This window comes from Globicephala melas, chromosome 20, assembly GCF_963455315.2.
Source record: "Globicephala melas chromosome 20, mGloMel1.2, whole genome shotgun sequence".
Lineage (NCBI taxonomy): Eukaryota > Metazoa > Chordata > Mammalia > Artiodactyla > Delphinidae > Globicephala > Globicephala melas.
In genome coordinates this window covers 32,579,900-32,596,349 of record NC_083333.1, presented here as the reverse complement: position 1 = coordinate 32,596,349, position 16,450 = coordinate 32,579,900, and the positions used below count along the sequence as shown (strand labels likewise).

General features: G+C 64.4%; 1 protein-coding gene across 7 annotated transcripts in view; it reads right to left on the bottom strand.

The window, feature by feature from the left end:
- Window positions 1-16,450, bottom strand: part of BAHCC1 (BAH domain and coiled-coil containing 1) — a 54,400-nt gene that overhangs the window by 16,287 nt on the left and 21,663 nt on the right. For all 7 annotated transcript variants that reach the window (XM_060290294.1, XM_060290295.1, XM_060290297.1 and 4 more), the window contains exons 3-9: window positions 8,308-8,430; window positions 3,216-4,961; window positions 2,825-2,933; window positions 2,279-2,487; window positions 1,968-2,126; window positions 1,526-1,722; window positions 1,014-1,347 (exon numbers count right to left, since the gene is read on the bottom strand). In XM_060290294.1, the coding sequence (XP_060146277.1) occupies window positions 1,014-1,347; window positions 1,526-1,722; window positions 1,968-2,126; window positions 2,279-2,487; window positions 2,825-2,933; window positions 3,216-4,961; window positions 8,308-8,430 (2,877 nt within the window). The remainder of the gene's footprint in view (window positions 1-1,013; window positions 1,348-1,525; window positions 1,723-1,967; window positions 2,127-2,278; window positions 2,488-2,824; window positions 2,934-3,215; window positions 4,962-8,307; window positions 8,431-16,450) is intronic.

Below are 16,450 nucleotides of genomic sequence, written 5' to 3'. Positions count from 1 at the left end.
GACCCACACCTGACGGGGAGGGTCCCCAGCCAACCCTCTGCCTGTGAAATGTGTGAGGCAGGAATGGGGACGTGGTATGTCGAGGGGGGCAGCAGGGGAGCACCGGGTGCAGGAGGGGAAGCCCCCAGGCCCTCCTCCTTGGCCAGGACAGCTGTGTGCTCCCCAGCTCGAGCCACTGCCTCGTGCGGGGGTGGGGCGGGGGTGGGGGGGTTCATGGCGGTCCCTGGAGGCCATCTCTGGTCTGTGTGGTGTGGCTAACCAGAAAAGGGGGATTTTAAAACAAGATACTTGAATCAGGGCTTTCCCTGAACCAGAACGAGCTGGCAGCCTGTCGGAGGCATTATGCCCCATTAACTACAATAAAAGAAAAAAAAAAAAGGAAAAAAACTCTGAAAAAAAAAACCCAACAACGTCGGATGGCTTCAGCCTCCTTCTTGTGGAACTGGGACGAATTTTATGTTCGCCACACGGGCTTCCCGTGTACACGCTCAGCCTAATTCAGAGAGAATCGAATAGCTGTGGAGGAGCTGTGGGGCGGAGGGTGGGAGGGCAGCTGCAGAGGCCGAGGCTGGGCCTGGACCCTCCACCACAGGCTGCCTCTCCTTGCCTTGGGCCCAAGTGGTGGCATTTCGGGCCCTGACAGTGAGGATGAGCTCCCTTGCCCAGCTTCGTGCCTGCTGCCCTGTGGTCCTGCCACTGTCCCCGGCAGGCCAGGCGCTTCCTTATCCACAAGGCTCCAGTGCCAGCCGGCTGGGCCTGACCTTCATCCTGCCCCATCTGCCAGGGGCGGGGGCCCTGAGTGCCTCCCCTGTGGGTCCCCCAGAAGGACTGTGGAGAAGAAGGAAGAGAAAGAGCAGAGGGACAGGCGACCTTGCCCCAGGCCCTACTGGGGGGACTGGGTCTGTGAGGACACCCTTGAAGGTGCTAAGCCAGGCAGCCCTGCCCACCAGACAAGTGACAGGCCTGAGTGGAGGGGGGCAGGCCAAGGCCAGCCCAGTGCCGCCCGCTCTCACCTGGTTCCAACGTGTTGAGGTCGGCTCCGGGCCGCTGGCCCTCCCCACTCTTCTCCTCGGCGCTGGGCAGCTTGGAGCCTGGCCCGGGGCTGCCGGTGGGGCAGACGGATAAAGTGCACGGGGCGCCAGGATGCGGCGGTGGTGTAGGGCAGCTGGCGGCGGGGGGCTTCGGGGCGGGAGAGTGGCAGCAGGGTGACAGCTTGGCAGGGCCTGCGGTGGCGGGTGAGGGGGTGCCCTTGGCCGTGGGGGTTAAGGCAACTGGCTTGTGGGTGGACTTCAAGGCCTTCTCCTGGGCGGGCTCCTCCAGCTCCAGGTGGCGGTCCTCAGGCTTCTGCTGTTGGGTTGGGGCAGAGGCTCAGCCCGGCTGGGCCCCCTGCTCAGGGCATCACATTAGCGTGGGGCAGGGGTGGGGGGAGTGTGCAGTGGGGACTCCTGGGCCAGGCCAGGTTGCAGCAGAGAGGCAGCCAGCAGTGTCCTGGGTCCCAGCTGGGTGTGGCCGAGGGGGCAGGTACCTGGAACTGGGTGGCCCGCTGTTGCTCCAGAGCCTGAGCGGCCCGCTGCTGCTGCTGCTGCAGGGCGTAGAGCTCCTGCTGCCGTAGGAACTGGGACCGCGAGTAGACAGGGAGCTGGCCTGGGTGCTGCATGTGGGAGGCAGGGCCCCGGCCCCCGTACATGGGGGGCCACAGTGAAGCCTGGTCCATGACATCAGCTGTGGGCCGGGCCAAAGGGCTCGTCAGCCCCCGGCGGCGACAGAGCGCCGGGCTGCATCCCAGCCACCGAGCTGGCCTCTGCCAGCCCTCACCTCCCGCTCGACCGCCTCGCACCTGCCTCCCGGGCTCTGGCCGGGTGCCTGCCTCCCTGTCCCTTCCCCTACCCCCGTGGGGGGCTGCTCCCTTCCTCAGACCCACTTCTGACAGCCGCACACGCGAATAGCCTGGCCCGGGGGGCCCTTACCAAGCGCATGGGGGGCGGCGTGGGGCGTGGGCTCAGGAGGCAGGATGACGAGCTGTGTGGGGGCATCCTGGGAGAGGGGGAAGACGGGGGGCATGGAGCCAGGCACGGACGCAGGGAAGCCGGGGGGCAGGTTCTGGTGCAGGGCAGGGTGCCCGAGGCCTGGGGAGACAGGGCACTGAGGTCAGGCAGTGCGGGGCAGGAAGCAGGGCTCCAGGCTGAGGGCTGTCAGCCCCAGGCCAGCAATGGCCACCACGCCCGGCCAGGACTCTTGTCCTGCCCCATGCACCCCTACCTGCCCTCAGAGCACTGACCGTAGGAATGTCCCCCCATCCACAGGGAGGGGCTGCGGGTGCGGGGCAGCCAGGGGGGGTGGGCAGGGTGGGGATGGGGGGCTGGGTCCCCGCCCAGCTGGCTGCTCTGCAGGGAGGAGCCCCCGGCGATCATGAGATGGGGGGCCAGGTCTCCAGGGCAGCCGCTTGACGGGTGGATCCGGGCGAACTCCACGAGGTCCTTGTTGTCCCTGTACGTCACGGGGGATGGGTGGGGGGCTCAGCACAGCTGCCATCCCTGGCCCAGCTCCTCCACCTCACCCCTCGGGGTCACGCTCAGCGCCAGAGGTATCTGTCCCAGCAGCAGTCCCCCAGCAGAAGGAGAATTAGCAGAGGAGGGAGGGGGAGTTAGCAGAACTCCCTCCAACAGCGACAGAAACGCCAGCAAAGCCTGGGGTGGGTGCACAGCTGTGCCTGAGACAGGCCACAAAACCTGACACAGCGGCCACTTAATCCCACACGGCAATATCGGGTGAGCCCAGAGGCACGGCCCGGACCCCACCCCGAAGGCTGCAGCCCGGTTCTTACTGCAGCAGCAGCTCACGGCCGGCGAGCCCCAAGCGGTCCTCGCACAGACGCACCCTTTCCTCCTCGGCCTCCAGGTCCAGAGCGTGGGCGGAGCGGGGCCCACCGCCAGCTGCACAGGTTAAAGATGGTAGAAAGGGGCGAGGGTTGGGGCGGCTGGGGAGCCAGCAGGAACCCTACTTCGAGCCAGGGGGGCCGATGAACTAAGAGAGGGTTTTCTGCCCCGTGGCCCTCGCAGGGAAGGGGCAGGGCAGGGCAGCCCTGGGAGGGCCTGGAGACATGGGGAGGTGATGGGCACAAAGGCCCAGGGCACAGCCCTGGGAGCCTCAGGTGCGTGGATGAGGGCAGGTCAGCAACACAGCCCCACGCCTCCCTCTCTGTGGAGGGGCCATACCTTTGAAGGCGGGGGCTGCCCGGCCCTGCCGCCCTGTGTTGGCACTGTAGGCTGACTCCGCCCGGCTCACCGTGTCCTTCTGCCGGGCCAAGGCCACCGCAATGCCCACAGGCGGCTGCCGCACCTCCCCATCGCCATGCGGAGCGTCGTGCTCTCGGCTTCGGGCACAGTCGGGCCTTTCCATGTCGCCGGGAGCCTGGCCCGTGCCCTTGGAGGCGGGGAACTTCCCGTCCTGCTGGGCACAGCTGGCCTTCAGGCCCCCCAGGCCCACGAAGGGCACCTTCTGGCCGACGACCAGTGCTTGGTTGCTGTACTTGAGCAGGTTCTTCATGGCCGAGACCTCGTCAGGCGGGGCGGGCAGGTCCTGAGGCAGGAGGGCGGCCTGCTGCAGGGTGCCGCCAAAGGGGTCCAGGTAGGCGCCAGCCTTGCACTCCTCGCTGATGGCCACGGCGGCCCCCTGGCCCGACTGGACACTCCAGGGGTGCGGGGGCGGCCCGCCGTAGCCCAGAGACGCCAGCTCCAGAGACTTGCGCTTGGCCTCAGCCCCGCTGCCCCCCGGCTCTACCTCGGGGGCCACCGACTGCTGCTGATGCCGGATACGAGCCACCTTCTGGGCCCCGGGGGCACCCACAGGGGTCTCCTTGCTGGCAGTCTTGTCTAAAGTGCAGCAGGCCTGGGTGACTTTCCCGCCCAACGGGTCCTGGTGACTTGGCCGGGCGCAGTCCTGTGAGGGGGCGGGTAACTCAAAGTAGCCGCTTTTGTCCAGACCTGCTTTGGGGAGCCCCGGAAAGGGGGCCTCGGGGCCTGCGCTGTCCAGGTACTCCAGGCCCTTCAGCCGGGGGTTGAGGGCCGCCTCGAAGCTCCCGGGCCGCCGCTCGCCCTTGCCCTCGGCCTTCAGGTGGGCATAGGAGACCCCATAAAGCGCAGCATGGTCAGGCACTGCAGCCCCATCCAGGTGCCGGTCCTTGCCCTCACCCGCCACGGCACAGGCCTCGGCCACCTGGAACGGGCGGCTCTTGTCGGCCAGGTGTCCCACGGAAGGCACGAAGGTGGGCCCGCTGGCCTTCGGGTCCCGGGGGACTTTGTCCTGCAGGGGGCAGAGCCCATCCGGGCCCCCATGCAGCTGCAGGCAGGGGAAGGAGCCGGCGGCCGTGCTGAGGGGTGGGGGCGGCCCGGCGGGCAGGCCAGACGGCACCGTGTAGGGCACGGCATGGTGCAGCAGCTGCCTCCGCTCCAGGCACTCGCCGAAGGCTGGCCCAGGCTCCACGGGGCCGGCTGCCTCCTTGGTGCAGCGTCCGGAGGCCGGCACGCCCACACCCGGCCGCCCCAGCACACCCCCCGCGCAGCTGGCCAGCGCGGACCTGCCCAGCTCACCGTCGAGCACCTTGGTGTTGAGAAGGCAGGAGGCCAGGTGTTTGGGGCGGCCCTCGCAGGCACCCCGGGCCACGCCACCCTCCTTGCAGTGCGAGTCCCCCGGTATGGGCAGCACCAGCTTGTGCCGCCCCCTGACGACGTCCTCCTCCACCGCCGGCCGCTCCTTGCCCTCGGCCGCCTTGCCGGCTTTCTCTTTGCCCATGAGGAAGCGGTCGAACTCCTTGGCGCCCTTCTGCAGGTGGCCGGCCTCGCCCCGGTCGCGGCTGCAGGAGCCGATGGGGTGGCCGGGGGCGGCCCGGGCCACGCTGGGGAAGTTGTGGTTGGCGGGCAGGAGCGTGGGCTGGGGCGGCAGGTTGCGCAGGTAGAAGTTATCTGTGTGCCGAGAGAGCTGAGGTCACCGGGAAGCCTGGGGCAGGGGCTGGAGGGCTCAGTGCCCCCAAGACACTGTGCCAGGTGCCTCCCCACTGCCAGCTGACACTGACCCACTGGCACTTTATGAGGAAGGTTTATAATTGTAAAATACACGTGATGTAAACCTCACCACTTTAACCATTTTTAAGTGTGCCGTTCAGTGGTAATTAGTACACTCGTGTGATGCAGCCTTCACCACTGTCCATCTCCGGAATTCTTCATCGTCCCAATCTGAAGCTCTGTCCCCATTAAACACTGACTCCCCATGCCCCAGAGCTTTTGACTTATGTTCAGCCCCTAGGAGATGGGAGCTGCAAAGAGCCCAGCCCCTGTGCCCGGCTGTACCCATGGAGATTAGTGAAGGGAAGGCAGGAGCGGGCGGCAGTGTGCCCTGACCAGAGCCAGGGGGTGAGGTCTGGGGCCACGGGCCTCTCCCCCAACCCCACACGATGCTGGGGGAGTGTAAACTGGTTGGGTCTCTACAAACAGCTGTCAGAACCTTAAAAGCTGCGGAGGCTGTGGGCTCACAGTTGGGGAATGGCTAAGTGCACAGCACACAGCTCAGGATGCCCAGCCACGTGGAGAGTTGCCTGAGAGACGCCCCTGTAAGCAGGACCGTGCACTGTGGACAGTAAAGTGGACAGCCTTTAGTAGCCCCCTGTAAGTGCTAAGACCCCCAGGAGGAAGTGAGGCCCAGGGCAGGTATGTGTCTGAGAATGGGCCGGGTGTGAAGGACCGGGCCCACCTACCTCCTGAATACCCTGGGAGGCCCCCAGCCAGGCTGGGGGCCTAGGATCATTTAAAGAAAGGAAAATGGTCCCAGATGGCCGTCCCCACCTAGTCCACTATGGGCTCTCAATGCCTCTACAGCTCTGGGCCCATCCAGCTTGGGTGGGTGGCAGGTGTACCCCAGCTCCCTGCGCTGGGCCACGGCTTGCTGTCCAGCATGGCCCCTCAACCTGGGGTGCCTTGCTCTCTACCTGGGTCCCCAGCCCGCCCTGGGGACACCCACAGCTCCCTAAGCCTGTCTCTGGGGACCCTGGAGGGCCAACCCCATCTACACCCAGCTGGCACCCTGGATGGCATGGAGCAGAGAGGGAACAAAAGAAACCTTCAGAACTTGTAAAACCGTCCTGAGTCATGTAAATTACTTGTCAATTTCCTGCTAATTAAAGCAAGGGGGAAGAGTGTAGCTAAACCTAATTAGCTCAATTTCCAAAACCGAAGTGTTCTTGGGTGGGGCTCCACCACAGCACTGTGAAAGCAGGAGGCCACCAGCCAGTGAGTGCTCCTGGAAGCCAGGGGCCCACACCCTGGAGGGGGTCCCTAGCTGTGGGTCCGATTTCTGGGGCTGGGACCACCTGCTTGCTCCTGACAAGCACTGTCAGCAGCACACAAGCGGCTGATGTGGGAGTTTGAGGTGCTCAGCCTGACGCCTGCGGGGGGCTGTCCTCTGGGCAGCAGTGCACCTGGCCTCCAGCCCCGAGGAGACTTGGTTCCCTGGGAGCGTCCAGCGTCCATCCCTACCCTTGATGGGGCTGGGGAGCTCTCCTGGCCCTGTCTGTAGGCGGGGTCTTACTTGCACCCATCAAAGCTGGCCAGCCCTGGGCTGGGCCAAGGCCTTCCCTAGCCCTGCCTGGACAAAGATGCAAGATGGGCTCCAGGACATAGACAAGCTGAGGTCACAGAGTGCGAGGCTGTGAGAAGGGGCTGGGGACGGCGGTGGAAGGGCAGGAGGGCTGGCCACAGGCCCGCCGCCAACCTGCCTCGCAGGGTCACCTCTCTGGGGTCCCCTTCCTTCTGTGAGACCCTTCAGGACTCTCTTCTGCTTAGCTGCTGCCACCTGAAGCCAACCCCCACTCAGAGCCCTGATCTTGGGGATCCTTGGGCTCCCCGGAGCTGCTTCTGTCCTTATCCACCCTCCTTACCCAGGTGGTCCCTCTCCTTGGCCTGGGTCAACCTCTTAACCTGCCCCTCTGGCACTGACCCCCCACCATGAATGTCCAGTCACCCCTGGGAAGGCAGGTCCCCCAGTCCCTCTGCAAGGAAGCTGAACTCACCCCTCCCCTCTGAACTGCTCCTCTGCAGGTGCGCCGCCCTCCTACAGCCTGGGCCATAAATGGCTGGTTATCTGGGAACCCCCTGACCCTCATGCCCATTTCAGGTCTCCCATGGGATCCCATGTCCCCATTCAAGTCCATTATTTGTCATCTAAACACAGTAACTAACCGAAAAATCTCTCTGCCCCAGCTTCTTGGGCACCACCCCCAGAAGATCTTTATAAAATGCAAATGAGACGTCACCCCACCAAGGAAAATCCTGCAGACAGGGCAGCAAGGCCTCATGCCACTCCCCACACCTGTCTCATCTCCAGGTGGCTACATCTCCCACGGGCTCCTTGAGGCTGGGCCTTTGCACGCAGACGTGTGAGTGTGTGTGCATGGCATGAGCATATGCCCTCTTCACGGAATGCCCTACTTTGCACGCAGACGTGAGTGTGTGTGTGCATGGCGTGAGCATGCCCTCTTCACGGAATGCCCTCCTTTGCACGCAGACGTGTGAGTGTGTGTGTGCATGGCGTGAGCATATGCCCTCTTCACGGAATGCCCTCCCCATGGCTCCACCAACCCCGCCTTCTCATCAGCAAAGCCTCAACCTCAGCATCCCCTCTCCAGCGACACCTCCTGCCAACAGGGTAGATGTTCCTCTGTCTGCTGGGGGCACGCTATTGCCCCCCTTCCCTGCTGCCGCCCGCCCCCCCCCCGCCACCCGTCCCCTGCCCTGTCTTGACCTCAGGCCCAGGTGTGGGGTGGGTCCTGGGCCTCGTGTTGCCTAGCTTGGTGAGGCACGAAGTACAGGCTTCTGGGGGGCCTTCCCTACTCCCACCCGATGTCCCTGGGACCCCTGTTGGGGCGGGGCGGGGGGTGCTACAGCAAAAGGCCAGGTGCTGAGGGACCTGGGTGCCACCCCTCAGGGCCACGGTTGTTTGCGATGCTTCCATCTGAGCCACGAGAGCTCAGGGAGCTCGGCTGTGTTTTCAGCGAGCTCGCCTGACCCCGGCATGTAACCTGCTGCTTGGCTGTGGTCCTGGGCCCTGCAGTTCAAAGTCTCCAGTGGCCTGAGAAGCAGGCCCACCCTCCTCCAGCCCCTATCCCTGCCGTGGCCTGAGACCTGGAGGTGAGGGTTCACCCAGGCTGGCCACGTTTACCTGGCACCCCAGAAGCCCCCAGCCCTGCCCTCCACCCCTCCAGGATGACCTGTGCCCCAGGCCCCACGCAATCCCTCACGGCCCCACACCAGCACTTGCCTTTTTGGGTTCCATAGAAACGATGTTGCCCATAGAGAACATTGCTGTTTCCATGGTGATCCAAGTGGCTCATGGGTAGGAAGGTAGATGCCAGACTCCCTGAAAATCTGGGGTACCCTGGAGCTAGAGAAGCAAGGAGACAGCTGTAGAGGCACCTCCAGGCCCCAGGCTCGCACCCGCCCTGACCCCAGGGAGGCGAGAAGCTGGCGGGTGGCCCGGGAGCGATGCCCCGTGGAGCCTGGTGCGTGCAGCCCGCCGGTGGGAAATCAACCCATCAATACATCATATTAACTCTGACTCGACTAATACCATCCCTCCGGTGTGGCACAAATTGAATTGCTGATGGGCTGGGGAGAGAGTGGAGGATGGAGGAGGGAGCCTTTGATTTCTCACCCAGCAGCACTTAGCAGTGCGGGAGCTTTGAGGCAGGGCAACAAAAGGGGCTCTGAAGAGCGTCCTGGGAGGAGGGAGACGCGGTGGTCACACACAGTGGACAGAGGCCCTTGCAGCCCTGGCTGAGCGTCTGGCCAGGAGGGGCAGGGCTGGACACGACCTGGGCCTGCACCACCCATAGCCTCCAGGTGAGCAAGCGGCTCTGGGGTCAGTGACCCACACCCCGGGGCTGACTTAGTTGGGTGTGACAGGCTTCTGCCTTGCTGGAGGCCGCAGGTATGGGGCTCTCCACCAGCCGGGCCTCCTCTGTGCTGTGAGATCTGCAAAAGGAGCTGGTGCCCAGCCGTGGCAGCATCGCCCCCAGGAGAGTTCCCTGCATTGGTCCCCAGCCTGAGACCCTCCCTGGAGCTTCCCAGTCAGGTCAAGCAGGCCCCTCTCTGTCCCTCTGAGGGGCCTGGACTTGTCCTCCTGGCCTGGCCCTGCCCAGCACAGGAACACCAGCCACACCCTGGACCTCGCTCTGGCCACCTGGGACACACACCCTGCCCCCCAGAAGGGATGAAGACAGACAGAACTAACACTTGGCCGGGGAGGCCCATCTGGGCACTGGCGTCCTGGCCAGGCACATCCAGGGGAGGTGTGTCTGCTGGACGCCCAGAGCTACCAGCCACTTGGAATGTGGCTCCTCACAGCTGGTCCTTCCCCACCAGGCCCAGCAGTGAGGGGGCAGGGGTGGGTGGAGGGCCTGCAGCTGGGATGGCCGAGTTGGCTGGGCTGGGGTGGGCAGGACGCTGTCTTACTCCACAACTCATGCTTTGAGCTAATGCTCTGAACATTTTCCCCATGGAAAATGAGTTTGTCTTGGGGACCCCATGATTGTCCCAAGAGTGACCGGCTGCTGGGAGCGGCTTCCCACCTGACTTCTGGGGCTCCTGGGCTTTGACGAGGGAGTAGGAGTCACCGGGTCTCCCCAGGGAGCAGTGGCCTCAGGGACAGGGAGAGGGAGGGGCTGGAGCAGGGCCCTGAGGCAGCAGTCCCCGAGGGGAAGGCGCGGGCCGCAGGGCAAGTGTTTGAACAAGGTCATGACTGTGCCTTGAAACAAGGGAGCTGCGAGCCCCATGCCTGGGGAGCAGGGGTGCCAGCACCCCACTTAGTGCGTCGTGTTGAAGTCACGGACGAGTCTGAGTCAGGGAGTTCCGTGTGAACCTGCTCATTAACTGTTTTCCAAACTCCTTTTAGGACAGAAGCCCTTTGCCGTTTCAGTGGAACTCCTTGTGGCAACTCATGGCCGCACGCTCCGCTCCGCTCCACAGAATACACGAGACAAACACCTTTCCAGAAGGGGAGGCTCAGAGCCATAGCACAGACCTCCAGGCCCCCAGGCGCTCAGAGGCCTGGAGGCCGGCCTGCCACGTTGCTGCAGCTGTTGAGATGGAGAGTGAAGGCCGGCTCTGTCTCAGCGCGGGGGGCATCTGTGGGGGCATGGGGGGCAGCCCTGGAGCTCACCGTGAGCGTGGGGGGCCCAGAGGCCCCTTGGCAGGTCTGAGGCTGAGGGGGAGCTATGCCAGCGTGGGTGGGGCTGTGGAACCCAGCTCAGAGGGAGGGATGGACAAGGAGCCCCAGGAGTACCACTCAGAATGGGAAATGGGCAGGCATCCAACAGGGACACTCTGGGATGCCCCAGGATCAAGGCCCCCAGTCCAAATGGCGCACCCTGCACCCTGCTCCTGGCAGCCCCCTCGGCAGTAGCCACCGTTCAGCCCTAATGACGCAGTGTCACGTTCTCTAGCCCAGGGGATCTGAGGTCAAGCTCTGGAACGCTATCCCCAAGAGGTGCTCCACGCAGAACACGGCCCGTGCCAGCCCCATTCGGAGGCTCTCCACCAGCGTGCACGTTGTGAAAGCTCTGAGAAGTCCCAAGACGTCTCCCCACTGGGGGTTCACATCCCAGGCCCATCTGAGGACGCAGGGAAGGTGCCCACCGCCCCCCAGGCCTGTCCCCCTGCAGCCCCCTCCTGCGAGGGCACGGCTGAGTTCGGAGAGCCTGGCCAACTGGCCTGGTTTGTGTGCAGAGACACATCTGGAGCAGATGTTCCCTAGATTAAACGCAGCTCCTGGAAGACTTGACAAAAGCAGAGAGCCGGACGGGGGTGGGGCGGGCCGGGGCAGGGGGGCAGAGGCCTGTGTGTGTAGTATGGGGAGCGGTTAAACCACCACAGCTGTCCTCCTTTAATTGGCTGCTGTTAAATGTTTTACGGGGCCTCGTTTTGGTAAACAGAAGTCTGTAAATTCCTCCTTCCCAGACGCCGTTTCCCAGGCACAGACCCCCATGACCCCTCGGGAGGTCTGGGCCTCCCGCCCACCCGCCCTCCGGGGAGCAGGCATTCAGCTGGCCAAGTGGTGGGCTCCTTCCTGCCGCACCCTTTGGGGGCAGTGGGAGGGCGATGGCCATGCACGTCCTTCCACTTCTGACCCTGAGATGGTGGCCAGGGATGAGGGGACAGAAATCTACCAGGGGCCCTTCCCCCATCTCCAGCCTGCCTGAAGCCCCACCCTCTGGGACCCCAGAAGGGGAATTAAGGTTCAGGGAGGAAGGAGGGAGCAGCTGGGGGAGACGGAAGAAGAAGCAGAGGGGGTATGGGCCAGGGCTGAGTGGGGTGGCCGGGGCGAGTGTGAGGAAAGAGGCCCGGACGGGTGGGTATCTGGGGTGGGGGGCAGCGAGGGAGGAAGGGGAGAAGTCCTTCCAGCCCAGCCACAGAAAGGACCCTTTCTTTTCCCAACAAGACTGTACTCTCTGAACTGAAGAAGAAAATAAAAAATGATTTTCATGAATCAGAGCAGCTGTTCTGAAACCAGAAGCCAGGGCCGCTGCGTCCAGCCTGGGAGAAGGGGCTTCTGCAGAGGAGAACGTGGTGGTAGTGCAGGGCTCTCGAGGGGGCTCAGGGAGCAGCGGACGGGTGTCAGAGTTCCTCTACCCAGTACTCTTTCAGGGGTGGTGTGGTCCAGAACCCCGTCATTCCCAGGCCCTCACACCCCTTGAGGTCGGGCTACTGTGATCACCCCAACTGACACGCGAGCCCACGCTGTATCCCTGGGCCCTGCTGCCCTCGGAGACCTGGAGGCCCCTGGTGAGCTCCGGGGAGAGGCCCTGGGCCTCAGGGAACACCTCACTGAGGATGCCCCCCATCCTGGCCCCACGCTCTGAGTCGCCAGGAGGCAACCCAATCCTGTGACATAAGTGGCAACGGAGGACAAAAGGTTGACGCCATCAGCACCTAATGAGGTGCAGTGAAGTGGAAGCAGTCTTGAACGGGGCAGGGGCAGCACAGACCAGGTCCTTGGGCTGCTGGGACGCCCCGGCACCCCGCCCCCAGCATCCCCTATGGTGGGAGTGCTCCTGGCCAGGTCCTGGGGGAGGGGTGCATGGCCAGCCAACAGAGGACCAGAATCCCCGGAGCGGGGTGGGGGTCAGGGGTCCTCCCACCACAGGGTCCCTCGAGATCCCCACCCCCAGGCCCACAGAGCTCAGTGCAGACACTGAAGGCTTAGCAAACTCTTCCAGGGGCCTGACGCACAGGGCTCTGATCACCCCCATGCTACCAGGGTCCTGCCCCAGCTCCCTGTACGCACACCCACGAGGGCAAGGCCTTCTGCAACGGATGCCCCCTGCCCCCCATGCCACCTTGACAAAGGCATTGCCACCTCTCTGGAGGCTCAAGTTGCTAGAAAGTTCTCCCCACCACTGAGCCCTGAGTTAAGGCCAGGGGCTGCCAGCAGGGTTCTGGCATCAGGTCCCAAGGGCAGCTGCCCACAACATGACTGGCTGAGCCCCCAACCCCTGGGACCAGGAACCATCCTTTTACATAGCCAGCCATTCTGGGCAGGCTCTGGGAAACCTGGATCGGACCATCTCAACTACCCATCTCCTCTGGGTCGGGGCCACCCTCCAGGGCTCAGCAGAGGCTAAAGTCCCTCTGGATAGAGCCCCACCAGACCACGCCATCCCTGCACCCATGTCCTGCCAGCCCTGAGAGATCCCATCCTTTCTCGACCCACAGCAATCCCTGCAGACAGCTAGGCAAACCACCCTTGCTCCTGGGGTCCTGCACACTCCTGTCATTTTGAATTCTGCCACACGTGCCAGGCTAGGGGTCCCAACCCAATGCCCAACACTAACTGGGTGCTGGCTCTCTCCCATGTGACACCCCTTTCACTCAGGGTGCCAATGGGTTTCGACTGTGGTGCGTAAGACTACTAAACGATAGTGACCACCCAGAATGCTGGATTAAGAAGGATTCTGAGGCTGCATCCACATGCAGTTTAGAAAGTGCTGCGATTGACTAATAATGTCTGCCCTGGGTACAGGAGGGGCATTGGCAACAAGTTGGGAGGACGCTTGCCACCACCCCGGCTCTAGTATCTGAAGTGGGTAACCTTGCAACAGCCCCCTCCCCATGTCCTCCCTCTTCCTTGCCAAACACTCCGGCTTCTGTCCATAAGCCCTCTCAGGTTTACAGTGGTCAGAACCCATGGGTGTCCAGGCCGTGCATCAAAGTGCAGCTCCCAGGACCAACCACCCTGGGCTTTGCTGGGAGGAGCCTAGCGAGACCCCTTCTGGGGCTGAAGGTGGCTTTGGAAGCTGGGCCCCTCAGGGAGTGGCCAGGCCTCAGCCTCTCACAGTTGGGGGCTGGGGTGGGGGCCCGAGGGCGGCACAGGATGATTCCTGTTCCACTCCATCCCATCAGAGTTGGCCCACCACGCACGCACACTGACCCCCAGTCACCCCAGGTTTGGGCCTGGCAGCCTCGGTCTGTTCCCAGGCCGGGAGGAGTGGCTCAGAGCCGGGGGAAGGTGCCAGGCTGCCGCGGGCACCTCTGGAACAAAAGCAGCGGGCAGCTAGCCCAGGAGCCAGGCGGTTGTGGACAGTCCTGGGCTCCTGGCACGTGCTGCGCAGGGAGGAGCTGGGCTCAGGCCGCACAGAGCAGAGATGCAGGGCTCGGCAACAGTCCCTGCGAGGGAGCAAGGCCTGCGGGCTGGGGAGGGTTGGGTCCCAGGGCTCGCTGCAGGACTAAAGATGGAGAAGATAACAGAATCTCAGAGCTTGGAGCTGGGAACAAGCTGGCACGACCTCCCAAACCCTCACGAACACCCCATCCGGCAGCTCTGACTGCCAGGGAGCTCAGCTGGAGGGAACCCTTGCACCGCCCCTGCCCAGGCCTCCTGCACCCGGCTCCGCACGCTGCCTTCTTGCACACTCCAAGCCTCGCCTCCCCCCGCCACCACCCCGGGGTGTCTAAGACACGGGGCGTGGGGCCACAGGAACAATGCAAGCCAGCCCCACACCCGGATGTGACACCAGGCCTCTCCCCAGCCCTGTCAGGCCCAGGGCTGCCCACACACACCCCTGCTGCAATGTCAGCGCAGGAAGGCACCACGGCCCCCGGCCCAGCAGTGGACAGTTGCTACAGGGGACCTGCAAGGACAGAGGGGTCCCCAGAGGCTGAGACCCTGATGAGGAGGCGGGCTGACGCAAGGCCAAGTGAGGGGCCAAGGTCACAGGGAGGGCTGGCCCAAGAAGGCTCTGGAGGGGGTCAGAGGTCCGGACGGGACAGGCCTCCTTCTGACTAAGATGAAGCTGGCGGGAGAGGGCCTGTCTGGCAGGGCAGCCCTGATCCCCACATCTGGATCTGGGTAGCTCGGGCCCTTCCCCCATGCTGTCCAAGATCTCAGAGGAGCCAGCTGCTCCCACTGACCCAGCTCCTCGCCTCCAGCATGGGCAGGGCCAGGTGGGCAGAGTGAGGGGTGCCGCTGAGACGTGGGGGCATCTTCACTGGGCGGGGGGCAGGGATCGTCAGCGGTCCTGTGGGGGCCGATTCAGAGGCCATTTTGGCCACCAAGAAAACTGAGGCCAGGAGAAGGGGTTGGAGCTGCCAGGGTCTGGGGGAAAAGGACCAGGTCCAGGGCAGGGACCTGCCTCAGAGAAGGGCTGGTGGAGGGCTTGTCTAGACGGTGTCACCACACACAGATGGTGACACTGGCTGGGACCTTTGTCCCTCACACAGACATGCTCCCAGAAGCCCTGGTGAGCCCTGAAGCCTCAGAGGGGACAGAGGGGGACAGAGGGACAGCTGACAGGGCTCAGGGAAGCTGGGGCGCCAGGAACGGCAGGGGGTGCCCAGTGGCCCTTTGGTGCAGCCCCTGCCCCCACGGGAGGTCAGCCCAGCCTTGGATGGAGAAGTGGCTGCCGGGGTGGGTGCGGCTCTGACAAAGAGGTCAGGCAGGCTAACGGCCAGCGCTGGCACATGTGCCTGCTGCCTCTCGAGGCTCCCCCTCCAGGTGGCACAAGAGACCATAAGTAGCCCAGGCTGTGGGAGCACAGCAGCTCCGGCCCCCATCCCTCCCCAGCTGAACCCCCAGGAACAGAATCCCCTTTCATGGCCCTGTGGGTGGTCCCACCAGGCCGCCGGGGGTGGGGTAGGGAGGGAGGGGGCCAGGCTTGCTGACAATAGGACCAGCTGTGCTGCACCCCACCCCCGCTAGGACCCACCCAGGACAGGCTGGCTGGACACTGGTTCACCCCTGCCTTGGGCCAGTTCCGCCGCCCACCCCACCCCAGGCCCCAGAAGGGAAAGTCTAGTCTCTGGCAGGACCCCTCACTTGGGTGAACCTGGGGGGCCAGGAGGCCCGAGGGCTGCACAGACGAGCTCTGCCCCAGGCCAGATGTTCCTGGGCGGCTCCTCCAGCTCCGGGGTGCTTCTCCTGCACCCCAGCTGCTCCACCAGGGAACCAGGAAGCTCTGGCCCCTGCTCTAGCAGTTGTCCCACAGATGGTGGACTGGGTCCACCCACGGAGAGCTGGGGGGCCCTGCCTGGAGTGGAAAGGCACCTGGGCCCATACCCCTCCTGGCCCACGCTGACAATCCCCGAGCCCATCCTGGTCTCCTTGCCCTTAAGCTAAGAACCCCTTCAAGGGCCTAGCCCTGACCAGCCCCAGGCTGGGGAGGGGGCGGCAAGCAGGCTTTGCCAGGCACCTGTCTTCCCACCCATCCCGGGGGTGGTGAAAGGATGAGGGTGAGGTCAGACCTCTGAGCAGCCCGCCCAGGCAGCCCACCGTGCCTGCCGGCCCCCGCTCTCCAGCCATGTCGCGTGCCCCCCGCCCACCTCTCCCCCCTTTCCCCTGAACACACACGGCAGAGAAACAGGCCCCGGCACGCAGGGAGCCAGCTGGCACCCAGTCAAACTAGCAGCCCGGCAAGCTGCCAGGGCAGCCCGCCAGCAAGCACTGCCACTCGGCCCCGCCCGCCCGCCCGCCGGCCTCTACGCCGGGAGCTCACAGCGAGGCAGCCACACCACGTGGCCTGTCGGAGCGAGGCTGCAGAGGGCGGAGGGCAGGGGAACCCCGTAGGAAGGGGATCCCAGGCTGGGCAGCCTACCCGGAGGCAGAGAAGGGGGGAGTGTGAGGGGGAGACCGAGGCACAGGCCTGGGAGGTGGTGTGGTCCCCAGGACAGATGCACTAGCTACCTCAGGTGGGACCCGGCAGGTTGGGGTGCTCTCCCCAGGGGCTGCTGCTCTCCCACACTCATCTTTAGCCCCGGATGGGCCCTGCTCCCCACCCACCCCGTGTTGCAGAGGCTGTGTTGAGGTGGGAGGCTCGGAGGCCCCATCTGCTTCCCCTTGTCCTGCATCCACCAGTGTTTGCCCACTGAGCCCAGTGCCCCACACGCGTGCCCTCCCCCGTGAGACCATGGGC